Source organism: Oncorhynchus mykiss, chromosome 19 (assembly GCF_013265735.2).
Source record: "Oncorhynchus mykiss isolate Arlee chromosome 19, USDA_OmykA_1.1, whole genome shotgun sequence".
Classification (NCBI taxonomy): Eukaryota; Metazoa; Chordata; class Actinopteri; order Salmoniformes; family Salmonidae; genus Oncorhynchus; species Oncorhynchus mykiss.
The window spans coordinates 16,636,055-16,648,152 of record NC_048583.1 but is presented as its reverse complement, the minus strand read 5'-3'; the positions used below and the strand labels follow the sequence as shown (position 1 = coordinate 16,648,152).

At 41.7% G+C, this 12,098-nt stretch overlaps 2 protein-coding genes across 3 annotated transcripts in view; both read left to right on the top strand.

The window, feature by feature from the left end:
• Nucleotides 1-12,098, top strand: part of LOC110498480 (zinc finger protein 184-like) — a 350,017-nt gene that overhangs the window by 167,187 nt on the left and 170,732 nt on the right. The window lies entirely within an intron of this gene.
• Nucleotides 1-12,098, top strand: part of LOC110498492 (gastrula zinc finger protein 5-1) — an 89,768-nt gene that overhangs the window by 74,086 nt on the left and 3,584 nt on the right. Inside the window, exons 3-6 of one of the 2 annotated variants that reach the window (XM_036953727.1) lie at nt 1,152-1,328; nt 4,991-5,137; nt 7,736-7,847; nt 8,052-8,161. In XM_036953727.1, coding sequence (XP_036809622.1) covers nt 1,152-1,328; nt 4,991-5,137; nt 7,736-7,847; nt 8,052-8,161 — 546 coding nt within the window. The remainder of the gene's footprint in view (nt 1-1,151; nt 1,329-4,990; nt 5,138-7,735; nt 7,848-8,051; nt 8,162-12,098) is intronic. The other variant, XM_036953726.1, reaches the window with a different exon arrangement.

Below are 12,098 nucleotides of genomic sequence, written 5' to 3'. Positions count from 1 at the left end.
AATTTTCAAGTTAGCGTTTTTTGTTGTTATTTTGACGTTTATTAACACCCTGGAACTCAATATGCCCCATTGAACTCCACAGCATCTCCTACTTACCCCATATAGTGTTTAATTCGCGTTTGAAACAGGACTTGGTTGATAGATGTTATCTAGGTAACGCGGACGTTGACTAGCTAGCTGCTAACAATGGCTAACTGTATGGCTTTTCACACGCAAATAGCCTCCATCATGGAGGTGTTAGCGAATGCAGCCGTGGCAGAAGTCTGTAAACTCGTAGACGACGACTATGCAGTGTTTCGTTTGGAAATAACTCAAAGCCAGAAAGAAAACAGGTCATTGCGGAGGAAACTACAGCTACTGGAACTGAAGGTGGCACGGGACCGCGTCCTCACCAGTCGCCCCAGTAGTGTCAAGATCCTCGACCGGTGCAGAGGAATGACAAGCGGTACATTTTGCAGAAGGTGGAGGCTGCGGGCCGGTCTCCCCGTTCACATCTGCGCATGTGTAACTTTAGATGTGTTAACCAGAATTCGGTCTTGATCATTATTTGGATATTAGGCAATACTTCTGATTACTTAGCTAACTTGCAGAAAGACACTATCATGTTCTAACCATTCTTGATTTACTGCATTTCCCATTATTTACTCATTGATTATGTTCCATGCATTATATTGTTTTCAATCTATAAATATTATATCAAGAAGTTATGCGAAGTGTTATCTTACATCCTTGCCAATTCTAGACAGTGTCAAAACTGTCAATAGTGTACAATATACCATTGCGCATTGACAGTACCTAACCACCTTTTCCCCCCAATCGCTCTCTCAGGTGAAGGACATCTTACTGGAGGCCACGGGAGCTTTGTGAAGCCAGCAGGACACAATACTTGGAGAGATGACCAACCAATCACTGTTGATGAGGGGAGTGGAACCTCAACCCAGCACGTTATTGTGATAGAGGTTAGTGTAATAGTATTACGTCAGAAAATAAAATGTGGACAGTTTATTTCAGGAAGACTCCCCTCAGCTATTTACTTGCTTACATGGACATACTTATTTATCTGCCATAGGGGAGCTTGTGAGACTTCCTTACGACATTGTTATCAAATTCTACTCATGTACTGGTAATAACCTCCCCTCTTCTTATGTCAGTCTGCAGATGCAGAGGCTGCAAGTTCTGGGGTCAAGCAGGAGAGGTGTGTAGGAGAGGAGGACCCAAGACACAGCAAAGACATCCAGACTGGAGTGGCTGGAAAGCACCTTGTAGCCACCAAGGACCTTGCCACCACCACCGTGCCCCAGGCCTGGACCCAACCCAGCATCACAGAGGTCAGTGGAACGCCGAAGGCCGCCCTCAAGTCAGAGATGGACACCGAGATATTCATTGTAACACAAAGGCTCTTACACACAGGATCTGACCACAGATCAGACCCAGAGAGACTGGGGCTGGGGAGACTGGGCTGTCCTCCTGCTCCCAGCTCAGAGTATTTACCGGTATTTCACCAGAGCCAGAAGACAGTTCATTCCCGTGGAGATGGTGATGCGTTAGACACTGGTGGTGATGATCCGTCTTGTTCTTACACCACAGAGATGGACCCTGGCAACATATCCTTGGGTTTAGAGACACAGACTGATCTGTCCAGAGGGGACTGGAACCGGTACAGTAGTAGTGTATACTCTGAAGGGTGCCTAGATAAGAAAGGGGAGGTTATAGTGGTAGATGAAGTGACTGTGAAAGTGGAGGGTGATGCTTCTCCCATATGGAATGCAGATAGTCACCTAGGAGACGGACACTCACAGGGCAGAGATTTCTTAGATTACAGGGGAAGCTTAGAGACAAATCTAAATGTTGCCTCCCACTCCCCTTTACACACATTCAGGGATCACAATCCTGCGTCCACATTAATGGCACCTTTCGCTTTACACAGCCATGTCCTTTCCGATCAGGTATTGAACTCAAACGACAGGGCTAGAGTCCCGGCTCAGGGAGTGGGAGCCACATCAGGCAATGGTAAAGAGAAACGGTTCCTATGCATGTTCTGTAACAAAGGATTCAGCTGCCCCCAAAAGCTAGAGATCCACCAGAGGGTCCACACAGGGGTAAAACCCTTCAGCTGTACCCAGTGTCATATGCACTTTTCTGTGGCTGGAAACCTGAAGAGGCACCAGAGGGTCCATACAGGGGTGAAACCTTTCAGCTGTACCCAGTGTCAAATGCACTTTGCTCAGGCTGGTGACCTGAAGAGGCACGAGAGGGTCCACACAGGGGAGAAACCCTTCAGCTGCCCCCAGTGTGAGAAGCGGTTCTCCCGTCAGCACCAGCTGAAGATGCACCTGAAGGTCCACACGGGAGAGAGGTCGTTCGCCTGTACACACTGCAGGAAGAGGTTCTCAGAGAGGAGCTACCTCAGGATACACCAGCAGAAAAACCATTCCACTCAATAACATAGAAAGTAACCATTCCATTTAATAGCTTCTGACGAAGATGCATTTATTGTTATCAGCTAAAAAGACCCACAGATGCATTTGGAATAACAAGAGTAACAGATTTCAGTATATATTGCAATAAGGCATAAAATGCATTTGTAAAGTATTCTGACCCCTTGACTTTTTCCACATTTTGTTACTTATTCTAAAATGGATTAAATCAAAACTAATCTATACACAATAATGCATAATGACAAAGCGAAAACATGTTTAGAATTTTTTGCAAATGTATTGTCAGGCCTTTATGGTAGAGTGGCCAGGCGGAAGCCACTCCTCAGTAAAAGGCACATGACAGCCCGCTTGGAGTTTGCCAAAAAGGCACCTAAAGACTCTCAGACCATGAGAAACAAGATTCTCTGGTCTGATGAAACCAAGATTGAACTCTTTGGCCTGAATGCCAAGCGTCACGTCTGGGGGAAACCTGTCGCCATCCTAACGGGGAACCATGGTAGTGGCAGCATCATTCTGTGGGGATGTTTTTTAGCCATCAGGATCAAGAAAGATGAACGGAGCAAAGTACAGAGAGATCCTTGATGAAAAACTGCTCCAGAGCGCCCAGGACCTCGAACTGGGGTGACGGTTCACCTTCCAACAGAACAATGACCCTAAGCACACAGCCAAGACAACACAGGAGTGGCTTTGGGACAAGTCTCAATGTCCTTGAGTGGCCCAGCCAGAGCCCGGAATTGAATCTGATCAAACATCTCTTGAGAGACCAGGAAATAGCTGTGCAGGGACGCTCCCCATCCAACCTGACAGAGCTTGAGAGAATCTGCAGAGAGAAATGGGAGAAACTCCCCAAATACAGGTGTGCCAAGCTTGTACCTTCATACCCAAGAAGACCCGAGGCTGTAATCACTGCCAAAGGTGCTTCAACAAAGTACAGAGTAAAGGGTCTGGATACTTATGTAAATGTGATATGAGGAATTTTTATATAAAGTTTGCAGAAATGTTTTTAAAAAAAGGGGGGGGGGGTTGTTTTGTCATTATGGTGTATTGTGTAGATTGAGGGGAAAAAAACAATTGAATCCATTTTAGAACAGGGCTGTAGTGTAATAAAATGTGTAAAAAGTAAAGGGGTCTGAATACTTTCTGAATGCATTGTAAGCCTAAAGTCTGTTTCAAATTGTGTTTGTACTGTATAGGCTATATGATGTTCATTAAAGAATATTACATTACTTAAATTCAACTGCTTAATTTTTTTCCCAAGACACTTTTTTTAATGAGAAAATGAATGCAGTTAATCAAGTTCATGCTGTTTTTTTTTTTTTTGTTGAGACCTGTGTTTTCATATGTTGTATTTAACTTGTTTGTTTAATAAACACAAAAATGGGACTTTTCATTCTGACATTCATTGAGACTCCCTTTAATATAAATCAGATCTGATCTCACCCTATTCTGCTTTTAAAACCAATAACACGGTTCATCACTAGTTAACAGTCAGTCATAATTATTGCTAAACCCCACCTATTTCTACAATTTCTCTTAATTTGATTTTAAATCTAACCATAATACTAACCTCATGCCTTAACTTAAATTAAGACCAAAAAGCAAATGTTTAATTTTCATTCATTTTTATGGTTAATTGTGACTGTGTTAACTATTGATGACAAATATACACTTACTAAATATACCTACACTAACACCTACTGTACATGTCAAAATTGTTTAGTCAGGTTTGTCTGATGACTTGACTTATCATAGCTGACATCTTTACCCACAACATATTTATGTCCACCATGATGGGTTTAACAGCAATGAAGTCATTATGTAACTACAGTACAGGACTCAAACGTAGTGGGGATGGATAAACACTCGATGTTGGAAGTGTATTTTATCTGTGTTCGCACCTGAATTTTTGATTCAAACGGGAAACTGGAAAGTGACAAACCGAGCAGCGTTGCAGTTCTTGACACAAACTGGTGCGCCTGGCACCTACTGCCATACCCCGTTCATAGGCACTTTCACCCTCTGAATAGCACACATACACAATCCATGTCTCCGTTGTCTCCAAGCATAAAATGACTTATTTAACACTGATTGAAACAAGTGACGTCAATAAGGGCTCAGACTTGACCAGGTGAAAGCTATGATCTCTTGACGTCACATGTTAAATACACTTCAAATCAGTATAGATGAAGTGGAGGAGACAAGTTAAAGACTCTTTAGTACACATCACATCCGATCTCCCCCTATTCGCATACACCTGACAGTGTTTTATAACCAATATACACTTACTAAATATACCTACACATACCCACACACTAACAAACACCTACTGTACACGTCATTATAGTTTAGTCAGATTTGTCTGATGGTGACTTTTGACTATTTCCCCACAACATATTTATGTCCACCATGATGGGTTTAACAACAATGAAGTCATTCTGTAACTACAGTAGGACTCAAACGTAGTGGGGATGGATATACACTGTGTTTATTATCAATGTGTACCTACCTGAGGAGTGTATGTCTGTGTAATCTGTGTCACCTCTCTCTTCAAGGAGGATGAGGAGGTACTGCTGGTGAAGGAGGAGGGCCTGGAGAACCCTGAGGAGACCATGGTCATGGAGGACAACCAGACTACACCACCTCCTGAACCCACAGAGGAACCAGCTGAGCAGCACAGGACCACACACAGTCTCACTGAGGTGAGCCCACTGTGAACTACTGTCTAAATTATATTTGGTCAGGGTCCATATCCACAAAGCCTTTTATTTTTTAATTAACAATGATTTATTTCAAACGTCAGGATTTCCGTTAGGGAAATGTGGCACCGGACAATGTAACCGGGAAGATTTATTTACCGTCCATTTGAGAAAATTACCGGACCCATATGCCGTGGGTGCATAACCCATTAATATCCACCCACGTTGCTCAGAACGACATAAATCACATTTCGTTTATGGTAATGCATCTTAACAGAACATGCAACTCATGTAATGAAGCAGCCAAGAAAACAACATTTTAAACATTTGCCAAAATGCAATTCGTGGGAAAACACCATTGCTAATATGGTTAGGATTGTGGCGTCTGGACAATAAAAGAAAGTTGATATGAAAACCAATAGAAAAGGAGAGAAATGGCATAGTGGTGGGTCCAATAAGAAAAGAACATGGAAATAAATTAGCCAAAATTATATATACTGAACAAAAATATAAAATGTCTAAACATCTAAAGTGTTGGTCCCATTTTTCATTAGCTAAAATAAATGATTCCAGAAATGTTCCATACGCACAAAATGAGTTTACATCCCTGTTAGTGAGCATTTCTCCTTTGCCAATATAATCCATCCACCTGACAGGTGTGGCATATCAAGAAGCTGATTAAACAGCATGACCACTACACAGGTTCACATTGTGCTGGGGACAATAAAAGGCCATTCTAAAATGTGCCGTTTTGTCACACAACACAATGCCACAGATGTTTTGAGGGAGCGTGCAATTTGAATTGACAGGTTCTAAATTAACCTTATAAGCCACTCCCCTTGCGAGTAAGATGTTAAATGTATTTCTCCATCCCAATCTTTTAACATTTCTTCCATGTCTTGTCCCATTATATGAGTTTCTTGCAACAGGGCTATGACCAATGTTCCCTCAAAAAAAATTGGGCACTGAGCAAATTTCAGGTCTGCTGAGTGCAAGCTTGAGCATTAAAAATTCTGTGCAATTTCCAGCACGCCGGTACTCTGAACACTGAGGCTGTACCTTCTTTAATGGTGCAGTTTAACAGTGGCCATTTAGGCTACTGTGGCTATTTGATCATAATGTAGACCTACCAGAGTGGCCTACCATCAAAAACAATGGAGAAAATGCATCCCATAACATTTTAACATGTTAATAGCTATTCTATCATTCAGCCTACAGTAGCAGCCAACATTCCATGAGAAAAACATGCAGGCCCTGACATTAACCTGTTTATCCACTTGTCCTTCAGACAAGGAGGTGACTGAAAATGTTGTTTGATTTCAAGAAACCACTTTACAAAATAAAAAGCATTATTATTCCCATACCATTATTACAGAGAATCACACAAACAATGCTACCTTCTGCCTATTGTCTACTTAGTTTATTAGGGCTCCCGAGTGGCGCAGCGGTCTAAGTCACTGCATCTCAGTGCTAGAGGCATCACTACAGACCCTGGCTCGATTCCAGGCTGTATCACAACCGAACGTGATTGGAGTCCCATAGGGCGGCGCACATTTGGCCCAGTGTCGTCCGGGTTAGTCTCGGGGAGCTGCCCTGGCAGCCTCGGGGAGCTGCTGGACATGCAGCTGAGGGAACATTAGCTATGACACATTTTAATTTATTTAGGTAATTAAATATTTGTTTCCTTTTAATGCGATGTGCCGTAAACTTCACATTCCATGAAATGATGTTCAATTCAGAAAATTAATTCTGTGTATTGGCCATGAATAATTTTTTTTATATATTCACATCTAAAAAATGTATGGCTGTAGTACCATAGGATGAACCATAGAGTGGGCTCTCATGCCGCGTTAAAATCAACTCGGAACTGGGAACTCGGAAATCTCAGTCTTCCGACTTAAGTGCGTCCAAAGCAATTGGGAACTCTGGGAAAAAAACTAGCTCTGACTGGGGAAAATCATCGGTCATCCAACCCGGAATTCCAACTCGGGTCTCTTTCTAGAGCTCCGACTTTCCGACCTGAATATCACCGATGTCATGATTTGACCTCATATTTTTTCGAGTTCACAATTGTTTTGAATGTGGCATCAGAGTCGGAGTGATCTAGGATCCGTTTTTCCTTTAAGATAATAATGAATAAGATTAGTTGGAAAGATCCTAGATCAGCACTCCTACTCTAAGACTCTTTGTGAATAAGGACCCAGGTCTTGATTTATTTTGTATTAAGTGTGGTACCATGCCTTTGAATTATCAAACCATTAAAAGGGAAGTTAGAGGTAATTTTGTGAACCAGTGCTAACTAGCTGGAAGTCTTCCGGTACAGCTAGCAAGCTAGTTAGCATTGGTTCGCTGAATTACCTCTTAACTGCCTGCATATTGGACGCAGAGACAATAATGGTATCCACGAGTTCATCTGATTCATCTCTTTAAAGAGTGTCACGTAATCAAATCAACTAACAGGTTTGCATCGTATCAAGTCAACTAACATGTTTGCATAGTACTCATGGCAATCCCTCATTGCTCAATCAGAAGATTCTCCATAGCAGGGTGCTCATATCAGATTTATTGATCCAACATCCTCTCACTCTGTATCTCTTACAGTCAGTAGACATGGAGAATGGGAAGCCTGATCTGCTGATAGTCAAAGTGGAGACAATAGAAGACGAACCAGAGAGCATTGATCTGCTGAGTGGACTAAAGATGGGGGAGCAAGGTAAGGGAGAAATACATATAGATATACCTCAATGGGAATAGTGATGCACCTGGCTATTATTTTCTTCATTTATAAAATACAATCAATACAACTTATGTTCACACACATCATTTATGTACTTGACCAGGACATTGACTCAAACTCCATATTTAGAGTTTTCTCTGCCATGTTTGTAAATGTCTATTTTGTAACTTCTTCCTGTAGGTGGTTGGCTGGAGCCTAACAAGGGAGACTGGGCAGCCATCTTGGAATCCCAGACGGGCGCAGCCAAGGACCCAGGGGACCACATCACTGAGCAGGGCGAGATAGTGGAGGTCAGTGGATGGTACAGTGTCCTCAACTCTGGGCTGGGGAACAACACTATTAGCCACAACCCCCCAAAATATTCCTAGTAGTGTACACACAATACCCCATAATGCCAAAGTGAAAACAGGTTTTTAGAAATCTTTGTAAATTTAATACAAATAAAAAACATACCTTATTTATATAAGTATTCAAACCCTTTGCTATTAGACTCGAAATTGAGCTCAGGTGCATTCTGTTTCCATTAACTTCTCTAGGGTAGGAATTTTGGATGAAAAGCGTGCCCAAATTAAACTGCCTTCTACTCAGGCCCAGAAGATAGGATATGCATATAATTGGTACATTTGGATAGAAAACACTCTAAAGTTTCCAAAACTATTAAAATAGTGTCTGTGGGTATAACAGAACTGATTTGGCAGGCGAAAACCTGAGAAAAATCCATTCAGGAAGTAGGATTTTTTGTTGTGGTTGTAGTTTTCTATTCAATACAGTATCCATTGACTTAGGACTCAAATTGCAGTTCCTATGCCTTCCACTAGATGTCAACAGTCTTTAGAAATTTCAGTTTCAGGCTTGTATTCTGAAATATTAGGGAGTAAGAGCAGTCTGAATGAGTGTACCCTGCTGTGTCACAGAGCTTTTTCATGCGCGTGACCGAGAGAGTGCCTTTCTTGTTTACCTTTTATATTGACGACGTTATTGTCTGGTTGAAATATTAGCGATTATTTAGCCTAAAAACAACCTGAGGATTGAATATAAACATTGTTTGACATGTTTCTATGAACTTTACGGATACAATTTTGATTTTTTTGTCTGCCTGTCGTGACTGCGTTTGAGCCTGTGGATTACTGAAGAAAACACGCAAACAAAACAGGTTTTTGGATATAAAGAGAGACTTTATTGAACAAAAGGAACATTTATTGAATAAATGTTTGCCAAAAAGGCACCTAAAGACTCTGACCATAAGAAACAAGATTCTCTGGTCTGATGAAACCAAGATTGAACTCTTTGGCCTAAATGCCAAGAGTCACGTCTGGAGGAAACCTGGCACCATCCCTACGGTGAAGCATGGTGGTGGCAGCATCATTCTGTGGGGATGTTTTTCAGCGGCAGTGACTGGGAGACTAGTCAGGATCGAGGGAAAGATGAACAGAGCAAAGTACAGAGAGAGCCTTGATGAAAACCTGCTCCAGAGCGCTCAGGACCTCAGACTGGGTCGACAGTTCACCTTCCAACAGGACAACGACCCTAAGCACACAGCCAACGCAACGCAGGAGTGGCTTCGGGACAAGTCTCTGAATGTCCTTGAGTGGCCCAGCCAGAGCCCGGACTTGAACCCGATCTAAAATAGCTGTGCAGCGACGCTCCCCATCCAACCTGACCGAGCTTGAGAGGATCTGCAGAGAAGAATGGGAGAAACTCCCCAAATACAGGTGTGCCATGCTTAAAGCATCATATCCAAGAGGCTGTAATCGCTGCCAATGGTGCTTCAACAAAGTACTGAGTAAAGGGTCTGAATACTTAGGTAAATGTGATATTTCAGTTTTTTTTTAATAAATTAACAAAAATGTCTTAACCTGTTTTTGCTTTGTCATTATGGGGTCTTGTGTGTAGATTGATGAGGGGAAAAAACATGTTAGAATAAGGCTGTAACCTAACAATGTGGAAAAAGTCAAGGGATCTGAATACTTTCCGAAGGCACTGTGTTCCCTACAGGTTATATCCGTTCAGACCCCAGTCTTACCTACAGTTGAAGTTGCAAGTTTGCATACACTTAGGTTGGAGTCATTAAAACTCGTTTTTCAACCACTCCACAGATTTCTTGTTAACAAACTATAGTTTTGGCAAGTCGGTTAGGACATCTATTTTGTGCATGACACAAGTCATTTTTCCAACAATTGTTTACAGTCAGATTATTTCACTTATAATTCACTGTGTCACAATTCCAGTGGGCCAGAAGTTTATATACACTAAGTTGGCTTTGCCTTTAACCTCTAATGACTCCCCATTCCGTGAACGGGACTGTTGTCATCATCTGACACGAATTAGCATAACGCAACAGACATAAATATTACTAGAAAATATTCCTATTCATGAAAATCACAAGTGAAATATATTGAGACACAGCTTAGCCTTTTGTTAATCACCCTGTCATCTCAGATTTTCAAAATATGCCTTACAGCCAAAGCTAGACAAGCATTTGTGTAAGTTTATCGATAGCCTAGCATAGCATTTTGTCCAGCTAGCAGCAGGTAACTTGGTCACGGAAATCAGAAAAGCAATCAAATTAAATTGTTTACCTTTGATGAGCTTCAGATGTTTTCACTCACGAGACTCCCAGTTAGATAGCAAATGTTCCTTTTTTCCCAAAATAGTATTTTTGTAGGCGAAATAGCTTTGTTTGTTTTTCACGTTTGGCTGAGAAATCGCCCGGAAATTGCAGTCATGAAAACGGCGAAAAATATTCAAAATTAGCTCCATAATATCGACAGAAACATGGCAAACGTTGTTTATAATCAATCCTCAAGGTGTTTTTCAAATATCTATTAGATAATATATCCATCGGGACAATTAGTTTTTCAGTAGGACCGATTGGAGTAATGGCTACCTCTGTATTTTACGAGAGAATCTCTCTGGGCGCATCAGGTGACCACTTGCGCAATGTAGCCGCCTACGGGTATTCTTCAACATAAATGCGTAAAACTACGTCACAATGCTGTAGACACATTCGGGAATACAGAGAAAGAGTAATCTGGTTGATAGCCCATTCACTGCTCAATGGGGACGCATTGGAACGCAGCGCTTTCAAAACATGAGGCACTTCCGGATTGGATTTTTCTCAGGCTTTCGCCTGCAACATCAGTTCTGTTATACTCACAAACAATATTTTTACAGTTTTGGAAACTTTAGAGTGTTTTCTATCCTAAGCTGTCAATTATATGCATATTCTAGCATCTTGTCCTGACAAAATATCCCGTTTACTACGGGAACGTTTTTTTTCTCCAAAAATGAAAATACTGCCCCCTAGTCACAAAAGGTTTTAAACAACTTGATAAATTCCAGAAAATGATGTCATGGCTTTAGAAGCTTCTGATAGGCTAATTGACATAATTTGAGTCAATTGGAGGTGGATGTATTTCAAGGCCTACCTTCAAGCTCAGTGTATCTTTGCTTGACATCATAGGAAAATCAAAAGAAATCAGCCAAGAGCTCAGAAAAATAATTGTAGACCTCCACAAGTCTGGTTCATCCTTGGGAGTAATTTCCAAACGACTGAAGGTACCACGTTCATATGTACAAACAATAGTACGCAAGTATAAACACCACGGGACCACACAGCCATCACACCGCTCAGGAAGGAGACGCGTTCTGTCCACTAGAGATTAACGTACTTTGGTGCAAAAAGTGCAAATCAATCCCAGAACAACAGCAAAGGACCTTGTGAAGATGCTGGAGGAAACAGGCACAAAATAATCTATATCCACAGTCAAGCAAGCCCTATATCAACATAACCTAAAAGGCCGCTCAGCAAGGAAGAAGCCACTGCTCCAAAACCGCCATAAAAAAAGCCAGACTACAGTTTGCAACTGCACATGGGGACAAAGATCGTACTTTTTGGAGAAATGTCCTCTGGTCTGATGAAACAAAAATAAAACTTTTTGGCCATAATGACCATCGTTACGTTTGGAGGGAAAATGAGGAGGCTTGCAAGCTGAAGAACACCATCCCAACCGTGAAGCACAGGGGTGGCAGCATCATGTTGTGGTGGTGCTTTGCTGCAAGAGGGACTGGTGCACTTCACAAAATAGATGGCATCATGAGGATGGAAAATGATGTGGCTATATTGAAGCAACATCTCAAGACATCAGGAAGTTAAAGCTTGGTCGCAAATGGGTCTTCCAAATGGACAATGACCCCAAACATACTTCCAAAGTTGTGGCAAAATGG